Genomic DNA, 22,216 nt, shown 5'->3' on the forward strand with positions numbered 1-22,216 from the left:
TTCACTTTTGAAAAGTTCTGGAATTATAGTAGTAATGTAGTCAACCTGAATGTGATGGATTTCATCCGGATGGTGGCATGTCCATTTTCTGGAGTTCTTGTGGTTGCCAAGAGTGTTTGCCAGCAAGTTATTGTAGCTAGCTAGTTCAAGAAGCTGTTGTCCTCTTTAATTGGTTGGTAGGTTATGGCTTGTTCCAGATGTTTTCTTACCGTCTCTATTAGCATTCACACCAATTTGGGCGTTCCAGTCGCCTTGCAGGATGACGACATCTATCTTTGGCGCTTTGTCAATGATGTCCCAAACCTGGTCATAAAAGTCCTCAGTTTATTCGTCACTGTGTGCTAAAGTTGGTGCATATGCCTGGATGACCGTGATGGTAAACGCGAGGCACTGAGGCGTATTGTAATTGGGATTGGGCAACATCCTAATACAGAGGCCATGATCATTTTGTGCACCAAGAATCCCACACCATGCATGTGCCTGTTAGCTTCCCTACTATAGTAGAAAACATGGCCTTCATCAGTTGTCATTTCTGTGAAGTTTTTCCATCTGGTCTCACATAGACCCAAAATTTCCCAACAGTATTTTTCCATATAATGGATAAATTCTTTCAACTTTCCTTGTTGGTTCAAGGTGCAGACGTTCCATGTGGCAGTGGTAAAGGTGTTCCAACCACGCGATCTACAGTATGTATCTTCCTATCAGTCACACACTTATTACCTACAACCTGGTAGTGGGCGAGAGGCGTGGTCCATTTTGAAACTAGTGTACTGTACCTTGTCACAATTGAAAATGCTTAATCTTGAACTAGCTTAGTGCACTGGTATAATATTGGCCTTCAATTCTCACAACTGTTACCTACTTTTGTGCTCTTTTTATACATACATCACACTTGTCTCATATGTCTTATGATGACCATCTTTATTGGTGACAATAACAAAGTGCACAAGTAGAAAAAAAACAGGAATTCCATCAAGGTTAAAAAAGAGTATCTTTTCTAGCCATACAACTGCAGTACTCTTGTCATACTTCTATCATGCAGACCAAAAGAGGCAACCTGTGCCTTCAAACTCGTTTTATTCCCTCCGCCCAGCCTTGCAGAAGAAAATAAAAACAAAAGCTCCTACAAAGTGCAAAGGAGGAAGATACACCCCGTCCCACTTAATTTTTACTCAGAGTATAAAAATGCTTATATGTACAAATGAGTGTCCAGTTAAAAGGTTACAAAAGCCACCCTTTTAGTTTGACACTCCATTGTGTGCATTTTCTTGAGAAAGTTTCTGAAGCACCATATTCGGTCATAGAGATTGTGCAAAAGTCATTTTTTTCAAATGTATTGTACAACCATGAGCAAAACAACTAAACAGATTTTTGTATAAATGTATTTTACAGATTTAAAGCACTGCATCTAATGCATTGTGGACATACCTGATGTCTTTGATAGAAACTAGAGAAAAACCAGGGAACAATACAAAATAAAACACTACACAATATAGAACATGTGCATAGGTGTGACATACAAAACATCACAAAGTTGTGTAAGAAGTCCTAGGGAGGTTCAAACACAGACATAAATGATAGCGTTTGCCACAAGGGCTCAACAGCCAAGCCAGTCCTTGGTGATTTCGCCCAGCTTGACAATCTTCAAGCTGCTGTCCTCCAGTTTGAAATAGTGATTGCCTTTCAAGAAGTAGCTGTAGTCTGTGAAAGAAAAGGAACAATTTTTAGTTAATTTGAAAATTGTCCTCTTAGTAATAGCCCTGCATGCTTGTAACTTTCGTTCTGTTCACAGTTTTTATAATCTGGCACTTGCTAGTTAAAACACTTAAACTTGGTTTGTTGTTTATCTTGGTGTCACAAACATGTCTTTGTTAAAAAGACAATAACACTTTAAATTACTTTCTAATTACTGTATTTAGTCGTGTGTAACACGGAATCGTGTATAACACTCAACCCTATTCTTTGTTTATAAATTGGTAAAAAAAAAAAAAAAAAAAAAAAATTCTCAGCTCAAACTAAGTATTGTAAGTGAAAACTGTTGTTGAATACGTCCAGCCATGGTTAAAATTATGTATTGAATATGTTATCATTTGAATTCAGATAGAAAAATATTTTAAACGCAAAGTCTTTTTCCGGAAAAAGAGCCTTGGAGCCTTTTATATGCCACTAAACTTAAGCAAAGGACATAATGTCCTCGCCACAAGGTTTGTTATTCAAGACAAATAAGAAAGCCACAAGTGGTACACTGCGTATTGTACAGTGTGAAAACAGACTACTCTAAATTCTGGAACAAAATAGTTTTTCTTCAGTGATTTAGGATCTGGTGTCAGTATTGTCACGCACATGCCGCTGCTTGTCAATGATCTCTGAAGAGCTGGACCATACTTTACACAAAAAACAAAGGTGACCAGATGATGATGGTGCTGATTCTGAGTCAGATTATGAGCCTTATTCTGCTACTGGTAACCATAGACACCAGTACACCCTACTCAAATTAACAGCCCAAGACACAAACCAGGAAGTAATGCCCCTATGACTCTGTTGGTTAAGGGATCCGTGAACCAACTTTTTAGTGAGAGATTCATAATTACTGTAGACCGCCTTATGTCGTTTCTACTTCACAATCTGGAAAAATATGTTTTTTTGGCCCCTAGGACCATAGCTTGGCCTTTTGGCTGAGAGTAAGAGTCCCTGCTCCTAGGCTTTGTAGCGTATTATGAACTGACCGATAACGGATAATGAATAATGAATAAAGAAGATAGAACAATAAACCTTAACCCCCCTCCCTCTTTACAGAATTTTGCCCAACATACAACATCAAGAAGTTATTCGGTGTTCCCAAGAGTGTAAATATTCAAACAGCGTGGTGTTTGTGCGTATGTAAAGTTATGTCTCTAAGGTGCCTGTCTTCTACTGGTCGACATCATATAAGAGGCTGTTGTTCTTTCGATTTGCATCGCATCAACATAACATCGCAAAACAATACAGTGTTCTTTATCCGGTATGGAAACTTATGTTGGCCTGGAGAGGGACGGGCGCCACGAGGCTGTACCAAGACACACCACAGGAAATAATATCACTACAACCCTAGTGGTTAAAGGAACCAACCACTCACCCACTCATGGGTCTGAAGGCTCGAGGTGAAACTAAGGGGAAAGCAAAAACCATGATAAGCATGGAAACGAAGTTCGGATATTTTGGCACACTAATCGATACCCTTGGTAGTTGCATGGATGTAACTAGCCAAAATATTAAAAATAAGAAGGCCCTCAAAGGACGAAACATTTCTAAGAGCATAACAATCCTCACAAGTGGAAGCTTTAAAATTGAATCTGTTATCCACTGTTTTCTGCCCATCTCTTCATCCATGGATTTCATCAGTTCCACTCTACCAACTTAAGACACGTCCAAACAAAGGTAAAAAAGCATAATTGTTTATTTTTATATTTATTTATAATGCTATTTATTAAAATACACATAGATTACACATAAGCACCGTACAACCCTTTTTAATGTTTTTATCTGGTGTACCGGGAGTTTGGAACGCAATAACTACACATAACTATAGGTTTCTATTCCCGGCAATATGGCAATTTCACTCTTTAATCCCTACCCGGGAATGAATTAACGTTATATCCCAGGGGTCGACTGTTTTGCCAAAAAGACACTGGTCCTCCGGTCATTAGAAGGCCAATATTTTTCCAATATTTTTCCGTATCTAGTACAGGGATTGCCAACCCAAAATGTTGGACGAGCCACGTTGGACCCCCTCAAAAAAAACAAAAAAAGTGTAGCTGAGAAAAAATTAAAAGCTTTATTCAAGCTTAATCAGTAGTGTGTATATCCAAATTTATTGGAAAACTTTAAAAATGTTTAGGTCATGTTTGTCCCCCTACAGAAACCAAAACATTTTGCATGAACAAACATTTTTGAAAAAGGGCCAGGGAGCAGCTAGGAAGCAATAAAGGGCCACATGTGGCTCCAAAGCAACTTGTTTGCTGACCTAGCAGACAGTAGCCGATTACCGGCACTGTTTTTATAATAATCTGATGAGGAGGTGGTGGGTGTTTTGGAAACTTATTGTTTGCAGATGATGTCTGAGTTTACATCACTTCCCGAACTTTGTCCTGTTTAAAGTATTTTTTTCATTACCATTTTCTTTAGGGTGTAAAACACTAAAAATATGTTCTAAAACAGTCCCACTGGCAGAAAATAGTTCTCATTTTTGTATATAATTTTTTCTTATTCAACCAGATCCAACAAAGTCGAAAATATGATAAAACTAAAAAAAAGGAAATTAAGTTAAAAATTATAACAAAAATAAAATTATTTCCTCATCCTATCTCCTGAGCTAAAGCCGCAACAAAACCAAATGCTATGGAAGATAAATGATTAGAAGAAATGGAAATTGTCAACTTATGTTACATTATTGCCCAGGGTCAAGAATTACTTTCTTTTACAAAATACATTCTCGACAGTCAGTGTGACTTATATATGTTCATTGAATAAAAAAGGTTGAGAAACCCTGTTGCGATGTATATAAAATAGAATTTAGTGCAAACGCCTCTGTTGCAACATTCTTCCCAAATCTCTCGCTCCAAACAGGGGCTGGTCTGTCTATCTGCACAAGCTTACTTTGTTTAAAGACGACAACTCAGAGATGATGAGATGCATGTTTGCTGAGCAGAGATGGAAAAGCACCTTGAGCACATGCCGTTGGGAAAATATTCACATTCTTCAGAGAGAGGCCTGTACTGCGTTTCATAAAAATCTTACTGCCTGTCTTCATTTTTCATTGTGGCCTCAGCAAAATTAACGTTAGATGTAGTGAGATGATTTGTATGTTGTCCTTGGTTGAAGTGGTTAGCATGATGACATTCTCACAAGTAATGTAGTATGTCAATGTGATTATTTAGTCACTATAATTAACTATCTTAGCAATTGAGAAACTGGAAACATGTTTACAAGACCTGTCAGAAAGATCAATGCAATACATTTCGATCTCCATTTGTCTTCACTGGACTTCAGTTCACCAGAGCTAACTTCTCAGCCATGTCCCTATGTGATACATCTTTTGTGTTGATCAAATGTACCAGTTACTTAATGTGTAACAAAATGCAGAGTTACCAATGCCGCTGAGACTGAAGGCAGCGTCAACATCATCCGGGATTCCATTCCAGGCTTCGGCGGTGAGTTTGGGGAAACCACTGTCCATTGCTTTTGTAGTTTCATCATATCTGTCAATCAAAAATGGAAAAGTAATTTAGCATAAAAAAATCATTGTTTAAATGGTTAGTTTCACCCAAACAATTTTGTGTTTTCCATGAAAAAGTCCACCTATATTAGAGCAAATGAGTACAATTTCTATGTTCTTTTGCCCATATCAATCGCTCCCATTGTTGGCCTGTCTCAGATATGGCTTTTGCTTTGCCACTCAGCCTTGAAAGCCAATATCTCGGAGTTGCCTCTTCACTATAAATGTTGACACTTATGTTTTAACCAAGCTGCTAGTAAAGGACTTAAACTAAAGACTCGAATGTACGTATCATCTTGCCACTTCCCTTTTGACTCTGGTTAGATTATGTATGTGCTGCTCTCTGTAGGAATTAATACACACCATTGACGGGGATTTTGGCAATTTATTGCATGGATTTGCCTTAATTTCTTAATTCAATGATGGACTGTCGAGTTTTACATACGTGTTCTCTTTTTTGGGCCACTCTGACAGTTTAATCACACCAACAAATGTGACACTCAAGATACTCAACTAGCTCCAAGGAAGGTCAGTTTTATAGCTTCTTTAACCGGCTAAACTGTTTTCAGCTAACATCAATGCACAGGTTCTTTTTATTCATCCACTAGCCCTTTAACACATTTAGCAAACACAATGTACTATTAGAACACTGGAGTGCCGTTGCTGCAAATGGGCCTCTGTACATGGTACACCTATGTAGATACGGCAATAAAAACAAGACATCTGCAGCTAAAATAGTAATTTACCATGTTAACAATGTAGAGGGGCATTTCTGATTGGTTTCATGTTTTCTTCGTTGAAAAAAAATAATGTTTTTCCCTTAAAAATAAGGACATTTCCGAGCGACCGCAAACTTTTGAACGATAGTGTATTTATACATCCATCCATCCATCATCTGCATTACTTATCCTCAGTAGGGTCACAGGGGTGCTGGAGTCCATCCCAGCCATCCTCGGGCAGTGGGCGGGGGACACCCTTAACTGGTTGCCAGCCAATCACAAGGCACACAGGGACAGACAATTTGCTCGCTCATTCACAACTAGGGACAATTTGGACCGGCCCATTAATCTAACATGCATGTTTTGGGAAAGTAGGAGGAATTCCATGCAATCACGGGGAAAACATGCAAACTCCACACAGTAGGGTTCGATCTCGTGACTTCAGAATTGTGCTGCACACGCGCTAACCACTGCGCCGCCGGGCAGCCTTTATTTATACAGAATATACAAGATCAAGGTAACGTGAAAGATATAAAAATGTGTTCCCTGCCTCCAGAATTGCTCCCCGGCAAAGAGGTAGGTCTTCCTGTTCTTCCTAAAGCTGAAAGCGGCGTCGATTTGTTCCAGGTCGCTCGGCAGTCCGAGGCTGTCGAGCCTCTTGGGGTAACCACTCTCCAACTCGTCGGCTTTATACACCCACATCTCTTTGCCTGAAAACATTATGGATAGACAGAATTATAACGCCAGAAGGCATTTTTCCAGATCAACTAACACGCAAAGAGTAGTTAGAAAGTTATATCCCTGACAAAAGTAGCTTCTCAAAGACCTTTCTTATTGAGATTGCATGTACTAAAAATAAGCATTAGGTTGATTGCCGTGACCAAACTAGGCTTTTTTTTTTTAAGCTGATGACTATTTGAGAATCTTGGTCCAGGAACGTCATCCTTTTATTTTTAGTAAAGCTTAAAAAATGTTTGAAGAACCACTAATATGTGTGTTTCGGAATTTGGAATAACCCCTACAACCAGTTCCAGAAAATTCCAATGGCTGACCATTAAAAGGAAGTGGTAATTCCAATGTTGGGAGTAACATGTTAAAAAGGAACGCATTCCTGGAACACAATTACTTTTCTCTGCAACGAGTACAGTAATGTGTTTTTAATATATTTTTGTAACAAATTTGTCGCCAGAACATGATGTGTTAGCCTGCTACATTTTAAATGCAAATCATCAGTTTCATCATCTCCTGTTCTTTGAGGATTTCTCCTTTACTCATAAAGCATCATTATAAAGGAACAATGAGATCAATCTAGCAAACATGAGCAAGTGATTTTCATCTAAAGAGCGCTGAATTTTGTTCGTATTATTTGTATAATTATTTTTGCAATACACCATGCATGGATAAAAATATAAAACGTCAAAATTGAGAATTCGATTTTCAAATGGAGATCCTTGGCTCTGTCAGTTTGCAAGCTCTCATGATTGCACAAGCCATGGAGGCTTCACTGTTTCCAAAGGTTGGTGTACACATTTTCTTCTATTCCTTTTATTATGTGGCTGTTTTAAGCAATATATGGGGGTTGGCTTCAATATAATGAACCACTTTTGGGTGCCAGTAATCTGGAAGGTAACACAATTACTTTTTAAAAAAAGTAACTTGTAATTGCAACTAATCGCTTTTTTCAGTAACCTCGTTAACACTGGTTGAATGACAAAAAACATTTTTGAAAGGAAATAAATACCCAAACAGTTGGCACAATTATTCATCAAACCTGCAAAGAAGACTGTTTTCTCTTCTAATGGGTTTTCATAGACGGCGTCTATCTTGCTGGGCAGGTCTGGCCAGTACGTAGCCACCAGCATGGGTCCTTTAGGCTTGCTCCTGAAGTTTACTGACCTGAACAAGAACCTGGCACAGAGACAGAAGAGAGGCACATTTTGGAGGTTGGAGTTCAAGAGGAGGCGGGGCCGGAGGCCTGTTTTACTCATCAGCTGGCCAAGCCGGCCAACAAAGGCATGATTCACAAGCATCTGCTTCTCGTTTGGACCTGAGGCCACGCCAGTGGAACATGAACCATCTTGCTCGGATTGGCAAAACAGCTATGTGGTCACGACGACGAATAGCTTCCCAAATTCTTTTCCACTGACCCAGTTTTCAAGAGAAAAAAGATGCTGGGCCAGTGTATAATTACATTGAGGAACTCAACCGTTTTTGTTTTGCTTCTGAGCTGGTCTACTTTTGTTGGTTTCTCAATGCTAGTTTCTGATGATCTCAGTTGGATTTACAGAGAGTTGCATAACGCAAATTCATTATTTATTTAGACAGCTTTCAGTTAAAGTTGTAAATCTTGAGAATTTATTCAATAAAGTTTATGATACTTCGGGCTTGAAGCAATTTAAGTCGATTCGATTGCAAAGGGGAACGATTCCATTGGACTCAGCGAAATCATAGTTTAATACTGCCCAACTCATTTGCAAGCCTAGGACAGAGTTACTTTTTTTGTAATCATCTGAAATATATTTTAACCTTCTAGGACACATCCCTCCAACAAAAAACAAACCCGATTGAAACTTATCTAGGTATGGTACAGTCCAATTTGAAGCAATTAAAACTCGTAGATCTTAGATCATTATGGGATAGCATTCTTCCCTGAACTTGGTGAAAAAAATTTCTTGAAAAGAACAAAATGATATGAATTATAAGATAAATTTGCAGGATTAAGAATATGTTTTCTTATTTTATTACATAAAGATTTTAAAATAAGAAAGATCATAGTTAAAATAAAATAATAACAGTTCCACCAATGGTGTATAAACTCAGAGTAAAATTAAATTTATTTTTACCAATATTATTCATTGGTGTGTTGTGATTTTTTTTAATATTCATATTTCATTCTAGTGGTGGTGATTTTCTTATTATAGTATAATTTGTCTTCACATAACTTTAAAACCCCAAAAGAAAACAAAGTAAATATTATAAATACATCTAGGAACATGCAGGAAATATAAATCATTTCACAAATAACAAGGAACAATCATAAAACTAGAGGTAAAGTTACACCACAGAATGTGTAAATATGGGTTAAGTTGCCAAGTAAAGTCAGTTAGCTCCACTCTCAAGGATGATTGTCAATAGTTAAAATATTAATATGTCTACTGCCACTGTGGATTTCTCTGAGTTAAAATACTAACACATAATATGTGCACTTAAGAGCAGAAATGCGGTTCGACTATCAAACCAGTTAACTTTAAATATCGGCTTCAACTGACAACTCAAGTCATATTCGGAGTCATAGGGAGTCAAGTTGCAGCACAGCAAGATTTCCAAACTATGAGCCAAAGTATTTGAGGTCTACGTTGAATCGGATTCCAGGAAATCTAGTGAAAAACAAACATATTTTGCGAGTTAGATTTTAGTTTGATTTAAACTCGAACTTGTCCCGGAGAAATGTATCATTCCTTGTTTAGGCAGTCCTATTTAATTTGGTTGATTGAAGTAGCAAAGCGTGTGTACTTTTGCGTACTAAACATAAATCTTAGTCAGCGAAATGTGCGGCCGCTTGCTAGGCTGATGTACAAACGAAGCATTTAACTGCTCCATGAATAATTGCGACGGCATCAGTGAGTGTGAAGCAATGTACACAGCGCTTACAGCTAGTAGTTATTTGTGTTGGGGGTTGGTTTTCATGGTTTTAAGTGGTTGCACAATCCAGTTCTAGTAAGCCATTGAAAAAAAAAACAAGGTGTTGATTCATCCATGCAGGTCATATCCTCTTGTAGAACAGTAATCGTCTCTACATTACAAGAAACAAAGAGCTGTTTAGCAGTAAGCAATCATCCATACAGCCATCCATCCATCCATCCTACCACAAACAGTATATTATAAAAATAAATACAATCCATCGTGGTTTTGCTACTTAGCGAATTTTCATCGTGCATTTTTCCTGTCATTGTTGAACCTTGAACTGGTTGCCAGCCAGTCACAGGGCACACAAAGACAGACAACTCACTCGCTCATTCACACCTAGAAACAATTTGGACCGGCCAATTGACATGCATGTTTCTGGAATGTGGAGGAAACCGGAGTGCCGAAAGAAACCCACGCAAACACGGGGAGAACATACAAACTCCACACAGGAGGTTCAATCTCATGACCCCAGAAATGTCCCACACACGTGCTAACCACTGCGCCGCCGTGCTTCTAAAATAAATACAAATGTACAATTAAAATCTAATAAATACTAAAAAACGGTCCAATGACATGTAAAAGAACAAATTCCCTGGCATGTGTTGTCACTGCACTAGAAAATAATATATATACAGCAAATTGACAGAAAAGTTTGCTCAATTTTAGGAAAATATTTCTTATTTTAAAAAGTTTTACGTTTGTCTCTTGAATATGATTAAAAAAAACTCCCAAAAATATGCAAAATTATGTATGCCACACATGGTTGATCATTTTTACTATTATGAGATAAACAGTATTTACCAGCACGAAATATAAACAAATCTATCTATCTGAAATACATTATAAATCCTGATTTGTTTGTGCTCGTGTGTGATTATACGTAACTTATAGGATCTCAAATGGCTGAACTACTTTTCGTGAAAATGTGCACACTTGTATTTTAGGCCTTAGCGAGTGTCTTTTGCTCTAGAAGCGCTCAAAGTGAGGTTTTGTGCCATGGAACCCCAAATAAATACCAACAAAATCGATAAACGTCTGCTTTCATGTGGTCTGCTTTTGTGGGGTCTCAAGCGCCCCTTGGAGGCAAAATTGGGTATTGCAGATCGGAACAACCCACCACTCCACTGAGCCCAATTCAATCTTCTATTGTGCTGGCCATCTACCTCTGCTTAGCAGAACCAAAACGATCTACCATGTGCTGGATCAGATACCATTGCTCATTTTAAGTATATAAAGAAGTGAGAATAACTTAAAACTGAAAAATACACTAAAACTGAGCTAAATATCCTGCCACCTGGGTACGAATGCATTGTGGATTAAACCAGTCTGATTAGACATTGGGTTATTTTACCTGTCCTTAAAGAAGAAGGTCTCTCCTCTAATTTGGGCAACAGCGTCAAAATGAACAGGCTCCTTACAGAGGTCCATGGGGGTAACAGGTCCCTCGGTTGGAGGTAGGGGTTTGTCAGTGGGAACACCTGAAAAACCGAAATCCCGTCTTCAGTCTCCAAGCCTGTCAGAAAGCTCAAATATGATGGTTCGTTTTATCCTTCCCACCGTAGAGCTCCTGGATGCCCTTGATATCATCGCTTCCGAGTCTGAAGTCCTTGGTAAAGGTGTAAATAGGGGCCATCAGTGCGCCAGGATCATCTGAGTGCTCCAAGCCAAGGGCATGGCCAAATTCGTGAGCAGCCACAAGAAATAAACTGTAGCCTGAAAGCCATCAATGGGATGACTTTAGTGGTACGCCCTTTGCATAAAGGTTTGAGTGATGGCAACCAAAAAATTTCCTTTCTACCTTGATCTGGGCAGAAACCCCACTTGCGGTCGTCATCGTAACTCTTGGTAGTACCACACCACTTCTTGCCATCGCTACGGCCAGACGTGGTGCAGGAGTCGTAGGTGTCTCCCAGGAAAGTAAAAGGAAAGACACAAGGCCCGCCTTCACCGTTTCCTCCCACGGTTGACATGGCTAAAAGAGAAAACTTGAATGAGAACCACTGATTAGACCAGTGATTTTTAAATGGCCGTACATGTATCACTGGGTATGCTGAAAGGCGGTTCAGGAATTTAAATATGTATCTGGAAAAAATATTTCAAAAACAAACTGTCACCTAAACAAATGCTTTTTTCAAGAGATAGTTTCCCCAAACTACTGCATATTTATGAAATTTGTTGCATTGGCTCCCTGTCAGTTTAAGATGTGATTTTAAGGTTCTGTTGGTATTATACAGAATTTTGCATGGACTTAACCCCTCATATCTTTCTGATTTATTTTACCCCTATCATTCTGCTTAGGACCTTTACTCTAAATCTCTGAATCTAGGTTTTAAACACAATTATATTCTATAGCTCAGGGGCGGCTAACCCAGTCCTGGAGAGCCGCACGTCCTGCATGTTTTGAAGTTTTCTCTGCTCCAACACAGGTGATGCCAATTTTCAGCTTGTTAGCAAGCTTTGTGAGAGCTTGATAATGATCCAGGTGATTAGAATCACCTGTATTGGAGCAGAGAAACCTCCAAAACATGCAGGACATGCGGCTCTCCAGGACCGGGTTAGCCACCCCCGCTATAGCTTATGAATGATCTATGTTAGATGTTGACAATGTCTGTGTACTGTTTGTTAACGCCCTTGCAACATCCACTGCTGCCTGGTCATCCTGGAAGTGGGATTACGTCAAGTTTGGTACCTTCTCAAGGTTCCTTCATTTTCCTCATGCTGAGTTTTAGAGTTTTTTTCTTGCCCTCATGTAGGTTTTAGATCAGAGGATGGTGTAATAATAATCTGTGGTCTGTGCAGGGCTTTACAAATAAACATGACTAGACTTGACCTTTTTCACCACAAAACTATTTTCATGAGCAAATGTCATATTTAAGTCAAGACTTGACTCGACTTTACATGAGCAAATCTGCTCAAAGAATGAGCAATCACAACACGTAGTAAATATTACTGAAAATAATTGCTTTGTTTGAAGATAAAAATGAAAAACAAGAAAACACTGAAATAGTAGATAAACAGTTTTTAAAACATTAAAATTTGGAAAAAAGGCATAAAATTCGTGTTTTTTGCTCTTCAGTTAGAATACACACACAAAGACAGTAATGCTAAAACATTTGATAAAAATAATAAATGAGGGAAAATTTACATTTTGTAAGAGGTTGCAGGTTCTAAATAAAATGCAGTCCATTTACTATTAACTATTTTCCTTCAACATTTAAAGTCTTTTATTAGAAAACACTTAAATAAGGGATACAACTGTATTTTTTGTAAATTAATAAAAATACAGTTTGATTTTACCACAACAACCTGTTTAAATGTTGCAAATTGAAAAACACATTTTTAAATACATTCAAAACTGAGGACACACCAATACAATGAAAGGTTGAGTATTACTGTACTGAGTAAGGTTGTGAACTGGGGTTGCATATAACTAAAGATGATTTGAGCAGCTTTTTTATTCGAGATTTTAATGTTGAACTGGTAGCCAAGAAGTACTTCTCACCTTTGAATAAGTGTTTCCCCCAGTTGAAACTAATAACTGAACCCAATCGAATTTACTTTGCGGAAATCTTATTCATAGTTTAAGCAAGTTTTCCAAAAGCTTTTTGCCACAATTTAAAAGTGCTAACTGCATAGAAACATCTCTGGGCATGCTTTACTGCCCATTACCTTTATTTCTTCCAACTCGAAAACATACTCGACTGAGCGGGAAACAAGAACATTAAAATACTTTCACATGCCCTGGACAGATCATTACCCATGACCGGAAAACCCCAAACTAAACTTCCTTTGAGGAGAAGGACACCCTTGAGGGCGGGCGACATTTCAAAGTTCTGTAAACACAATCGATAAAACCCAAAAGGAGAGATAACTGACCGGTTTCGGGGCAAAAGCCATAGGTTTTGTCCTGGTCGTAGTTCTCGGTTGTGGCGCACCAACGATAGCCGTCGTCTCTGCCTGTGGTGGTGCAGCCATCATACTTATCACCCTGGAAGGTGAAAGGGAATTTGCAGGGAGCTCCCTCCGCGTTTCCACCCAGAGTAAAGAGCACTACAATGAAGATATTGAAACAACAAGAGTCAAATGCAGCGTGAATTTGAACCTGCCATTCGGATAAATTCAAGCATATTTCATTTATTTCTAGTCGATTGAAATCTCAGACTTGTCTTCAAAGATTTTCCTGTCATGCCCACGCTCAATACAAGTTCGCTTAGATCGCCATCAATGCCATTGGCAAACTGCTTGGAAAATCGGGATATATAATTGCAAATGGTAAACCATTTCAACATTTACATTACTGTAATCTCTCGTTTTTCGCTGGGGAAAAGGTCTGTTCCGGAAAGGTCCGTTGTTAGTCAAAACATGCGAATAGCCCTATTGTCTGGAGCCGCAAAACATTAAAATCCTTATATAAGTCCTAGAAGTAAGGAATTACATACTGTATTTATCTATTCTTATTGGAACAAGTTATGAATGTGTTTTGTCTGCCCTTATGCAGACACCCTACATTCTTCCATTATCAAACATTTTTGAAAGAGTACCAGGGAGAAACTGGGGAGTGCCAAAGAGCATTATGTGGCTCCAGGGCAAGTTTAGCGGTTTGAGTCCAACTTTTTTGATACTCTTGTTGGCCTAGGTTGACTTAATGACTTTTACAGAAATTAAAAGTTGCTAAGGATTTGCGCATACATATTATAAGTTCGTCAAGCGTTTTTATGTATGTGTACAACTCAAGCCACAACTTCATTGACACAAGCAGAAAAGGGCAGGGTGACTGTCTAGCCAACTGTAATGCAAAAAAAAAATGCACGATGAAAATTCGCTAAGTAGCAAAACCACGATAAGCAAACTTTGATACAGCAAGGGATTACTGGACTAGATTTTTTTGCTGAAGTTTGCATTTTCTGAAAATGAGGTAACAACCCTTTTCTTTTCTGTGACCTTGATTGACAAAGTCCAATTTCCTTAAGCGGGGCAAAAACTTTGGAGAGGAAGATTCCATTTCAACAATGACAGGAAAAAAAAAAATTCTCCTGGCAATATTTCTCAGCCTTCTTTCCGTTGCCACACTTACATTCGTGAGGACAGAAGCCGTATTTGCCGTCATCGTCAAAGTGATACGTGGTGGAGCACCAGAGGAAGCCATCATCGCGACCCTGGGAAGTGCAGCTGTTGTATTCGGTTCCCTGGAACAGGAAGGGGAATTTGCAGAACTCTCCGTCCGCGTTGCCAAATTTCACCTTGACCACTTTAAGACAGAGAAGCGAGAAGTTTCAAAAGGTTGACGCTCATCTTTTTTAACTTTACTGGACGGAATTCTTGCAATGTCTTCTGGTGATGGATCTGCAAATGATGTTCTGCACAATAAAGCGCACTCCCTTTGTGTTATTTTTTTCATATACAAGGCACATCGGACTAAAGGGCGCATGGACCTTAAACCACTGTAAAGGCTAGGGTAGCGCGAAATGTAAAAATGTGCTATATTTATATATCTCCTCATCTCATCTCATTAGCTGCACCGCTTATCCTCAGTAGGGTCGCTGGGGTGCTGGAGCCCATCCCAGCAATCATTGGGCAGTGGGCAGGGGACACCCTGAACTGGTTGCCAGCCAATCGCAGGGCACAAGGGGACAGACAACTCACTCGCTCATTCACACCTAGGGACAATTTGGACCGGCCAATTCACCTGAAATGCATGTTTTTGGAATGTGGGAGGAAACCGGAGTGCCCGGAGGACACCAACGCAAGCACTGGGAGAACATACAAACTCCGCACAGGAAGTCTGGAGCTGGATTTGAACCCACGCAGGAGGTTCCCAAGACATGAACTGTGCCGCACATGCGCTAACCACTGCGCCGCCGTGCTGCCCCTATATTTATATATCACCGATTACAATTGCGTAATAGGTATCAAACCCAGATCGCATCGTGAGTGCACCAGATTCCGTCCACTAGGGATACAGACGACACGTTAAAAAAGGCATTAGGTCTTGTCTCGTCATCACACAATTCTAAGTCATAGTACCAAATTGTTGATGTTACCATTGGACCGGGCTGCAAGAAATTTGTCAAACATTTGATCAGTCTTTGGTACAGCGGACTTGCAAAGGGAGATTCTGAACTGAATTGCGAGAAAGTCATTGTGGGAAGTCATTCAATTATTCTGAAACATAATTAAATGCATTGCCTCAGGTATTCAACATATTTGTTACTTACAATGCTTACTTCGAGCTGGGAAAAAGTGAAACAACATTCTCTCTAATGTAACATGTCTATCATGACTAAAAATAGAGTTATATTGAGTTTAGACCTAAGACCTTATCATCGAACATCTGTATCCTTGTTATGCCATTGTGAAACACAAATCATGTCCCTAGCGGCCTGGTGGGTAGAATTGGATGCTCTTTTACCATTACTATCCATTACCAGTTGCCACAATTGTGGTAAGCGATAACTAATAAATACTAACGCATAGGTCACACGTTTAAATTTCTGGTCAATTTGGGGTTTTCGGGTGCGCCGTATAGTCTGGAAACTAAGAAATGTTTATTGGTGTTTAATGGGTGGTGTCATAAGTTTTACCTTGGCCTTCTCCCAGAGTCCACTGCTCGTCATCATCAAAGTGAGAGTCGCCACCAATTCCCGGGCCAGGGGCAAACGCGTGAGCCAAGAGGCCGTCTTTGCCATCAAATGGGTAACCATCACCATGCTCTGTTGATCACACACACTTTAGAATGTAATACTTCAGAATTAGATGTTGCTATATTGCTGATCATGAGCATTACACTACAGAAAAATATATTCTTACTGCTTTTATAAAAAATAAAGCTCCATTTAGGTTTGATTTTCTTCTTTAACTGTTTTTATATCTTGTTTTTCTTTAAAAATAAGAAAAATCTTTCTCCAAACGACAAAAAAAACCTATCCGATCCAGCAGGTGCAATTAAGTATCCCAATAAGATTTCACTAAATATTACTTATAATGAACAAAACGATAAACCGTTTTAAACAACTCTCCTTATATTAATTAATTCATATTTCACTTGAAAATCAACGCTAATTAAAACTGCATATTAAAATGAGCATAACGATAGAAAATGTTGCCTATTTAAATTATACATGCTCTTATTCTACTAGAAAAATACAATGAAACGTCTGAAAATAAGAAAAATTAAACTGAAAATCAGTTTTCTGTTAATGGGGTAAGAATTTCTGTTTTACTGTACTGTATATTATATCTTTTAATATGGTTTTCTTATTTTTTTAGATTTATTTTAAAATCGTTTTTTTTTAAAATTCACAATAAAATTGAATTTAATTTATTGAATGATTAATGATTGAATATAAACTCCAGCTTAAAAAATGCTGCGCTGCTGTGTCCAGTGAGAAAATTGAATAAAACACGTTATAAAACGTTGTACAATGAGTAAAGTAAATGTGTTTTTGAGTAAATTGTATTGCGCTTCACATATATTATTGTGCGAATTTTAAATAGTATTTCTATTAATTTGAGGTTAATTAGGAAATTACTGTACTTTTAGTCAAATTAGGAAAATATACTTAAAATGAGCAAATATATATTCCAGCTGCTGTGTTTGTCGTACTAGTAGTACCAGTAATATTAATTTCTTCATGGTAACAAGTACAACTGTGAATGTTATTGTGATCCAGCAAATGGGCATACCGTTGCGGCCAAAATTGATCATAATGTCCGCCTCTCCGTCCATAAGACGAGTGAATGAGAGTGGCGTGACGTCACTCCACACTTTGAAGGCCCTGAAGAAAGCGTCGTTGATGACTTCCTCGTCCAGATCTGGAGAGTAACCCAGGATTCTGCAAAGGGACAATGCAGTTAAGGTTTTAGGAACATGAATGCAATTCATATTAAAAATGTTGTTTGCAAATGGGTGCTATCCAAAAACTCGGCCAGCAGTCAGCATTTAAGGACAAACCGGGACATGCAGTTGACGCACAGATCTGGAGAAACGTTTTATGTAGTGTTAACAATTTCCTACAATATTGCTCAAAAATTCTGGTTTTAGTAAGAAAAACTAAGTGGAGTGTGTGTATGCGTTTGGGAATGCTAAGGGAGGTGCTGTTAAAGGGTGAGTGGGGGTTGAAGCTGAACCAAGGCCAAGAAAAGGTTTGCTTGAGTTTGTGAACAACGTCAGGAATGGCAATTTTTTTGAGTCTCACATGCAAGGATTTAAATCAGTGTTGGGCAAAGTTTTTAAGTTGTGGTCCGCGGTGGCATGAAAAAAATTGCATAGGAGCCAGACTGGGGAAGAAAAAATGGCTGGTTGATGTTTTCAAGATTCAGTTTTACATTGTTAAAACATTTGAACTTGTAAAATAAGAAAACGTCTTAGTAAAATATCCAGCTGATGATAATTCGTTGTGCTCATTTTAATTAGTTCTTTCTAATCTTGGTACGATCTATTTTTCTTAAAATGAGCAATATGATCTACCATAAATATATGGAATTATTTTGCTTAATTTAAGGGAGATTTTTCCAATTGTATTTGTGAAACAAACCAGAGAAAACAAACGAACAAAATGATGTCAAATACATTTTTTCTTGTAACAAACACAGCCAATCTGTTTTTGGTCTTAAAACATAATCGAAGGTAAGCTTTAAAGGAACACAGTGCAACATCCGACCCTTAGATGTATGTCTTTTGTGTAGTGCAACCCGAAAACGAGTGCTACAAACATAAGGAAGAATAAAACCTACAGAGACTCAAAAGTGACCAAACCCCGTTTTTTTTTCTCATTTTTGTTTTGCCCAGCCTTTAAAAAGCTTTTTGTCTTTTGGCGGTTTCCTTGGCAGCAAGATGGCGAACAATAGCATCAGGTCCCTCTAGGTAAGGCTCATGTTATGTAATATTGATACACCTTTCTTGAACTAAGATTGTTTTATAACTGCACATTTACATGATAGCCCATTTATTTTTGCTTATTATTCAAATCTGTATTGTTTTGTTCTTTTTGAATGATTTTTTTTTTACCACTAGGAGGCTCCAAATAAAACACAATGTCCCCTAAGCACTTGGTAGAAAAACAAACAAACAAACAAACAAAAATAAAATTATTCACACTGAATTTTTGGACTTTATCGTTTCCCAAATAAACATTTTGGTCTACTATTAAATAAAATATGAAGTAAGTGTATACTATTATGTTATTGAAAACATATACAGTGGAACCTCGGTTTTCGAACGCCTCTCAATTCGAACAAATCGGAGTCCAAACAAAAATTTTGAGAAATTGTTGCTTCGCTGTTCGGTCAAAAAATCGGAGATCGAACGCCGGTAATGCATGAGTGCGTACGCTAGGATGCGATGCTCAGCGGCGTATGGGTGTAGATTGCTCTTTTTGTGACCAACTGTTATCGCGTGCGGACGTGCTTTTCATAATTCTTTTCTTTATCCTTTTTTTATTTTTACACATTCATGTTAGCGTAATCTTTCGTACGGAAGATTACGATAACGCGAACGTACGATTAGCCTGGGTTAGCTTCATGTTTATGTTAAACATTCAGAGTGTTGGAACGGAGCCCTACATTCAGGGTGTTGGAACGGAGCCCCGTTTCCAATGAACCGCTCACCACTTGTTGTGGAGACCCGGGTGCTAAATGACTTGTAAACGACCTGATTTTTTTATTTTTACACGTTCATGTTAGCGTAATCTTTCGTACGGAAGATTACGATAACGCGAACGTACGATTAGCCCGGGTTAGCTTCATGTTTACGTTAAACATTCAAGGTAAACATTCAGGGTGTTGGAACGGATTAAAACGATCTACATTATTTTTAATGGGAAAAATGATTTCGGTGATTGAACAAATCGGTTTTCGAACAGGGTTCTGGAACGGATTATGGTCGAGAACCGAGGTTCCACTGTAATCCAAAGGTTTGAAGAATTCTTTCACTCCAACAACAAACCAAATGGGAGTTTAATTTTCAATTTTGTCTTTGCTCTAAATGTGTTAGGAAGAGTTGTTTGATTTGCTTATTGGTCATATTTTTTTCATATGACAATAGCTTTTTCTGTTTCATACCTGCAAAATTAGTAATTCTATCACCTCGTTAGCCTTTTACTCGATCTTAGCGTATTGAGCAAAACAAAGAAAATGAAAAAATATAAAATGAAAAATGGACAAAATATGTCATGATTAATGATGCGGGGCACCTGAGTCTGCTCCCTTGGCGCTAACATCCGCGGACCCCGATTGGCTGTTGTACTCTTTTTAAACCCCCGCCTTCCTGTCAACATTTGTCAGATCATCTGTGAGCCTTAGCTACACGCAAGGCAAGCTCTTCTGACTCCTGACTCTATCCTGCCCCGTTTTCCGTCTGATTCCCGTTTACGTTTTGCTCCTCCGTCCCGGCCATTGTACTGTTTTTTTTCCTCGCTCTCGACATTTCCTTCGCTCGACACGGAAGTGCCACTTCCACGATCCCAGCGATCTGCTACCCGTGACCGCCGATCACCGGATTGTGGGTGCAAGCCTTTTCCTCCTTCTAAATAAAGCTGAGCAAAACGAACGCAATTGGGTCCCGTTTCCGTTCCTGGTCCGTGACAAATATCCACATTATTTAGTCACTTTTTAAGCCGTTCTCCTCAACTACATCTCCAACATGGTGAACAAACAAAGCTGATCACATTAAAAAATGTGCAGTTTTTTTGAATACCAATACAGAATTTAGGAATGAGAAATTTGTCAGTGTTACATTCAAGTTTAGATCTCATAAGTCACTAAAAAGGCCATGGTCTGACCTGTATGTGATATCTTTCTTCTGCCACAAGGGTTTCCTGTGGAAGAAGTTGTAGTTGGCCACATCTGGCACACCACAGCGGGGTTTCTTCATGATTTCCACAGTCTTAGCGTCAATCTCCCCGGTCTCTTGCAGGGAGAAGAACTTTTGCATTTTCTTCAAGGTGTCTTTGAGCACCATCAGGTTGCATCTGTCTTGCGGACACCCATAGAATGTGTTCAAGTAGCGCTGAACAGAAAAGTGGGAAAATTATGCGTGAAACAATTGCAAATTAGTGAAAGTAAATTGACTTGTTATTGAAAAAGAAGATTGAAAAAACTTACCAGTGCGACTTCTTTGTCTGTCCTGGGAGTGTCATCTCCAGGAAATTTGATGATAGGAGAAGGGGCAGAAGTTGTTGTTTTGAAGTAGAGGAAGTGGAGCAAAAACACACTCACAAAAATGGACAAAAATCCCATTTTGCAAGCCTTAGTGCTTTCTTAAATGTTGCTTAAGCCTCGCAGCGCTCCTCCTCTGTGTTCTGCTTCTGCCCTTCTGCAGCTTTTCTTTCTTTTTCCTTTCACCTCAAGCTCCCACAACTTTCCCAGTTTTTGCTGACACAAGCACTTTTTTTCTCTTCTTTCTTTTGCGGTGACGAAAGCAGAGTGGAAAGTGGGAGGCTCAGGGGTTGAATAAATGTGCCACATACAGTCCAGGGTGTTTTTTGAACCTTCCCATTTAGATCACAATGAGTCTGACAAATCCTACTGAACATTTTTTCCTTGGAATTCGGTTAACAATTTGATACAAATGGATGTGACCAGGGGTCACCAAACTACGGCTCACAAGCTCTTTCAGGTCCACCATCGGATTTAATCAGGTTCGCAAGATGATGCTGAGGGAAGCATGAGAAAAAAATACAAGCCGCTGCAGTTTTTGATATAAGAGCTGGATGTCGCCCCTCAACCCATTGTACCTTTATATGCTGACTCTCAGCTCACGGATCTCTTAACTGCCAGGGTCACCTTCATCATCTGATTGCCGTTGTTTTTCGTTATCACGACAGCGTAATCCTGTTTTTCAGAGCCGGACCTCGGCATTGACGGGCAGTGGTGTCCTAAATCACTGGGGATAAACTGTTTTGTTCCAGAAGTTAGATTATCACACTGTATCATATTGTCATGAACCGGAACAGGATCAGGACCCAAATGCGTGGCGTTACTCACACAAGCCTTTTATTTTACGGGAAATCGGGGGTCATGCACGTTAGGCAGCAGTCTGGCGTGGAATGATAGGAAGCCAGAGGCTGACGAGATCAATACCAATTGCCCGAGCAGATATCAGACAGATGGGGTCGATACCAGACAGGACGGGACAGACAGGATTGACATAGAAACAGGATATTGAAAATAAAAAGGACTAACTCGATGGGAACGAAACTGGAAACTGATATTAAACAACGGGACAGAGATGATTGATATCAAAACAGGATATCAAAATTAAACAGGACAAACAAGACGGGAACGAAACTGGAGACCGATATTAAAATGGACAAAATAAACGGGAACATTACCGGACAGGAAATACCAACAGGAAACAGGACCGAGTCAAAGCCCACATCTTGCAGGGCACAGGTTTGTTGACGGACTGACAAAAGAAGAGTGAGAGCCCTGAGCTTAAATAGACAGAAAGCCAATCTGTCAAAGAGCCGCAAGGGCGCCACACGGGCGGGGCCAATTGGGTGCCATGGCAACCGTGACAAATATGAATCGCACCACACAGAGACATTTGTACAAACAC

The 22,216-nt window shown here is 39.0% G+C and overlaps 1 protein-coding gene across 1 annotated transcript; it reads right to left on the reverse strand.

Annotated features, from left to right (window-relative positions):
- Positions 1–904: 904 nt before the first annotated feature.
- mmp2 (matrix metallopeptidase 2) lies at positions 905–21,110 on the reverse strand. The gene is made up of 13 exons (XM_088333910.1): positions 20,761–21,110; positions 20,439–20,665; positions 17,344–17,492; positions 16,242–16,370; positions 14,735–14,908; positions 13,537–13,710; positions 11,459–11,632; positions 11,218–11,373; positions 11,012–11,138; positions 7,745–7,881; positions 6,524–6,683; positions 5,128–5,237; positions 905–1,701 (listed from the first exon to the last, which is right to left on the reverse strand). The coding sequence occupies exons 1-13, from the start codon at positions 20,893–20,895 to the stop codon at positions 1,598–1,600; spliced, it is 1,956 nt and encodes a 651-aa protein (XP_088190036.1). The 5' UTR covers positions 20,896–21,110; the 3' UTR covers positions 905–1,597.
- Between the last annotated feature and the right edge of the window lie 1,106 nt (positions 21,111–22,216).

Source organism: Urocampus carinirostris, chromosome 4 (assembly GCF_059441175.1).
Source record: "Urocampus carinirostris isolate Australia breed hairy pipefish chromosome 4, RoL_Ucar_1.0, whole genome shotgun sequence".
NCBI classification, from domain to species: Eukaryota; Metazoa; Chordata; class Actinopteri; order Syngnathiformes; family Syngnathidae; genus Urocampus; species Urocampus carinirostris.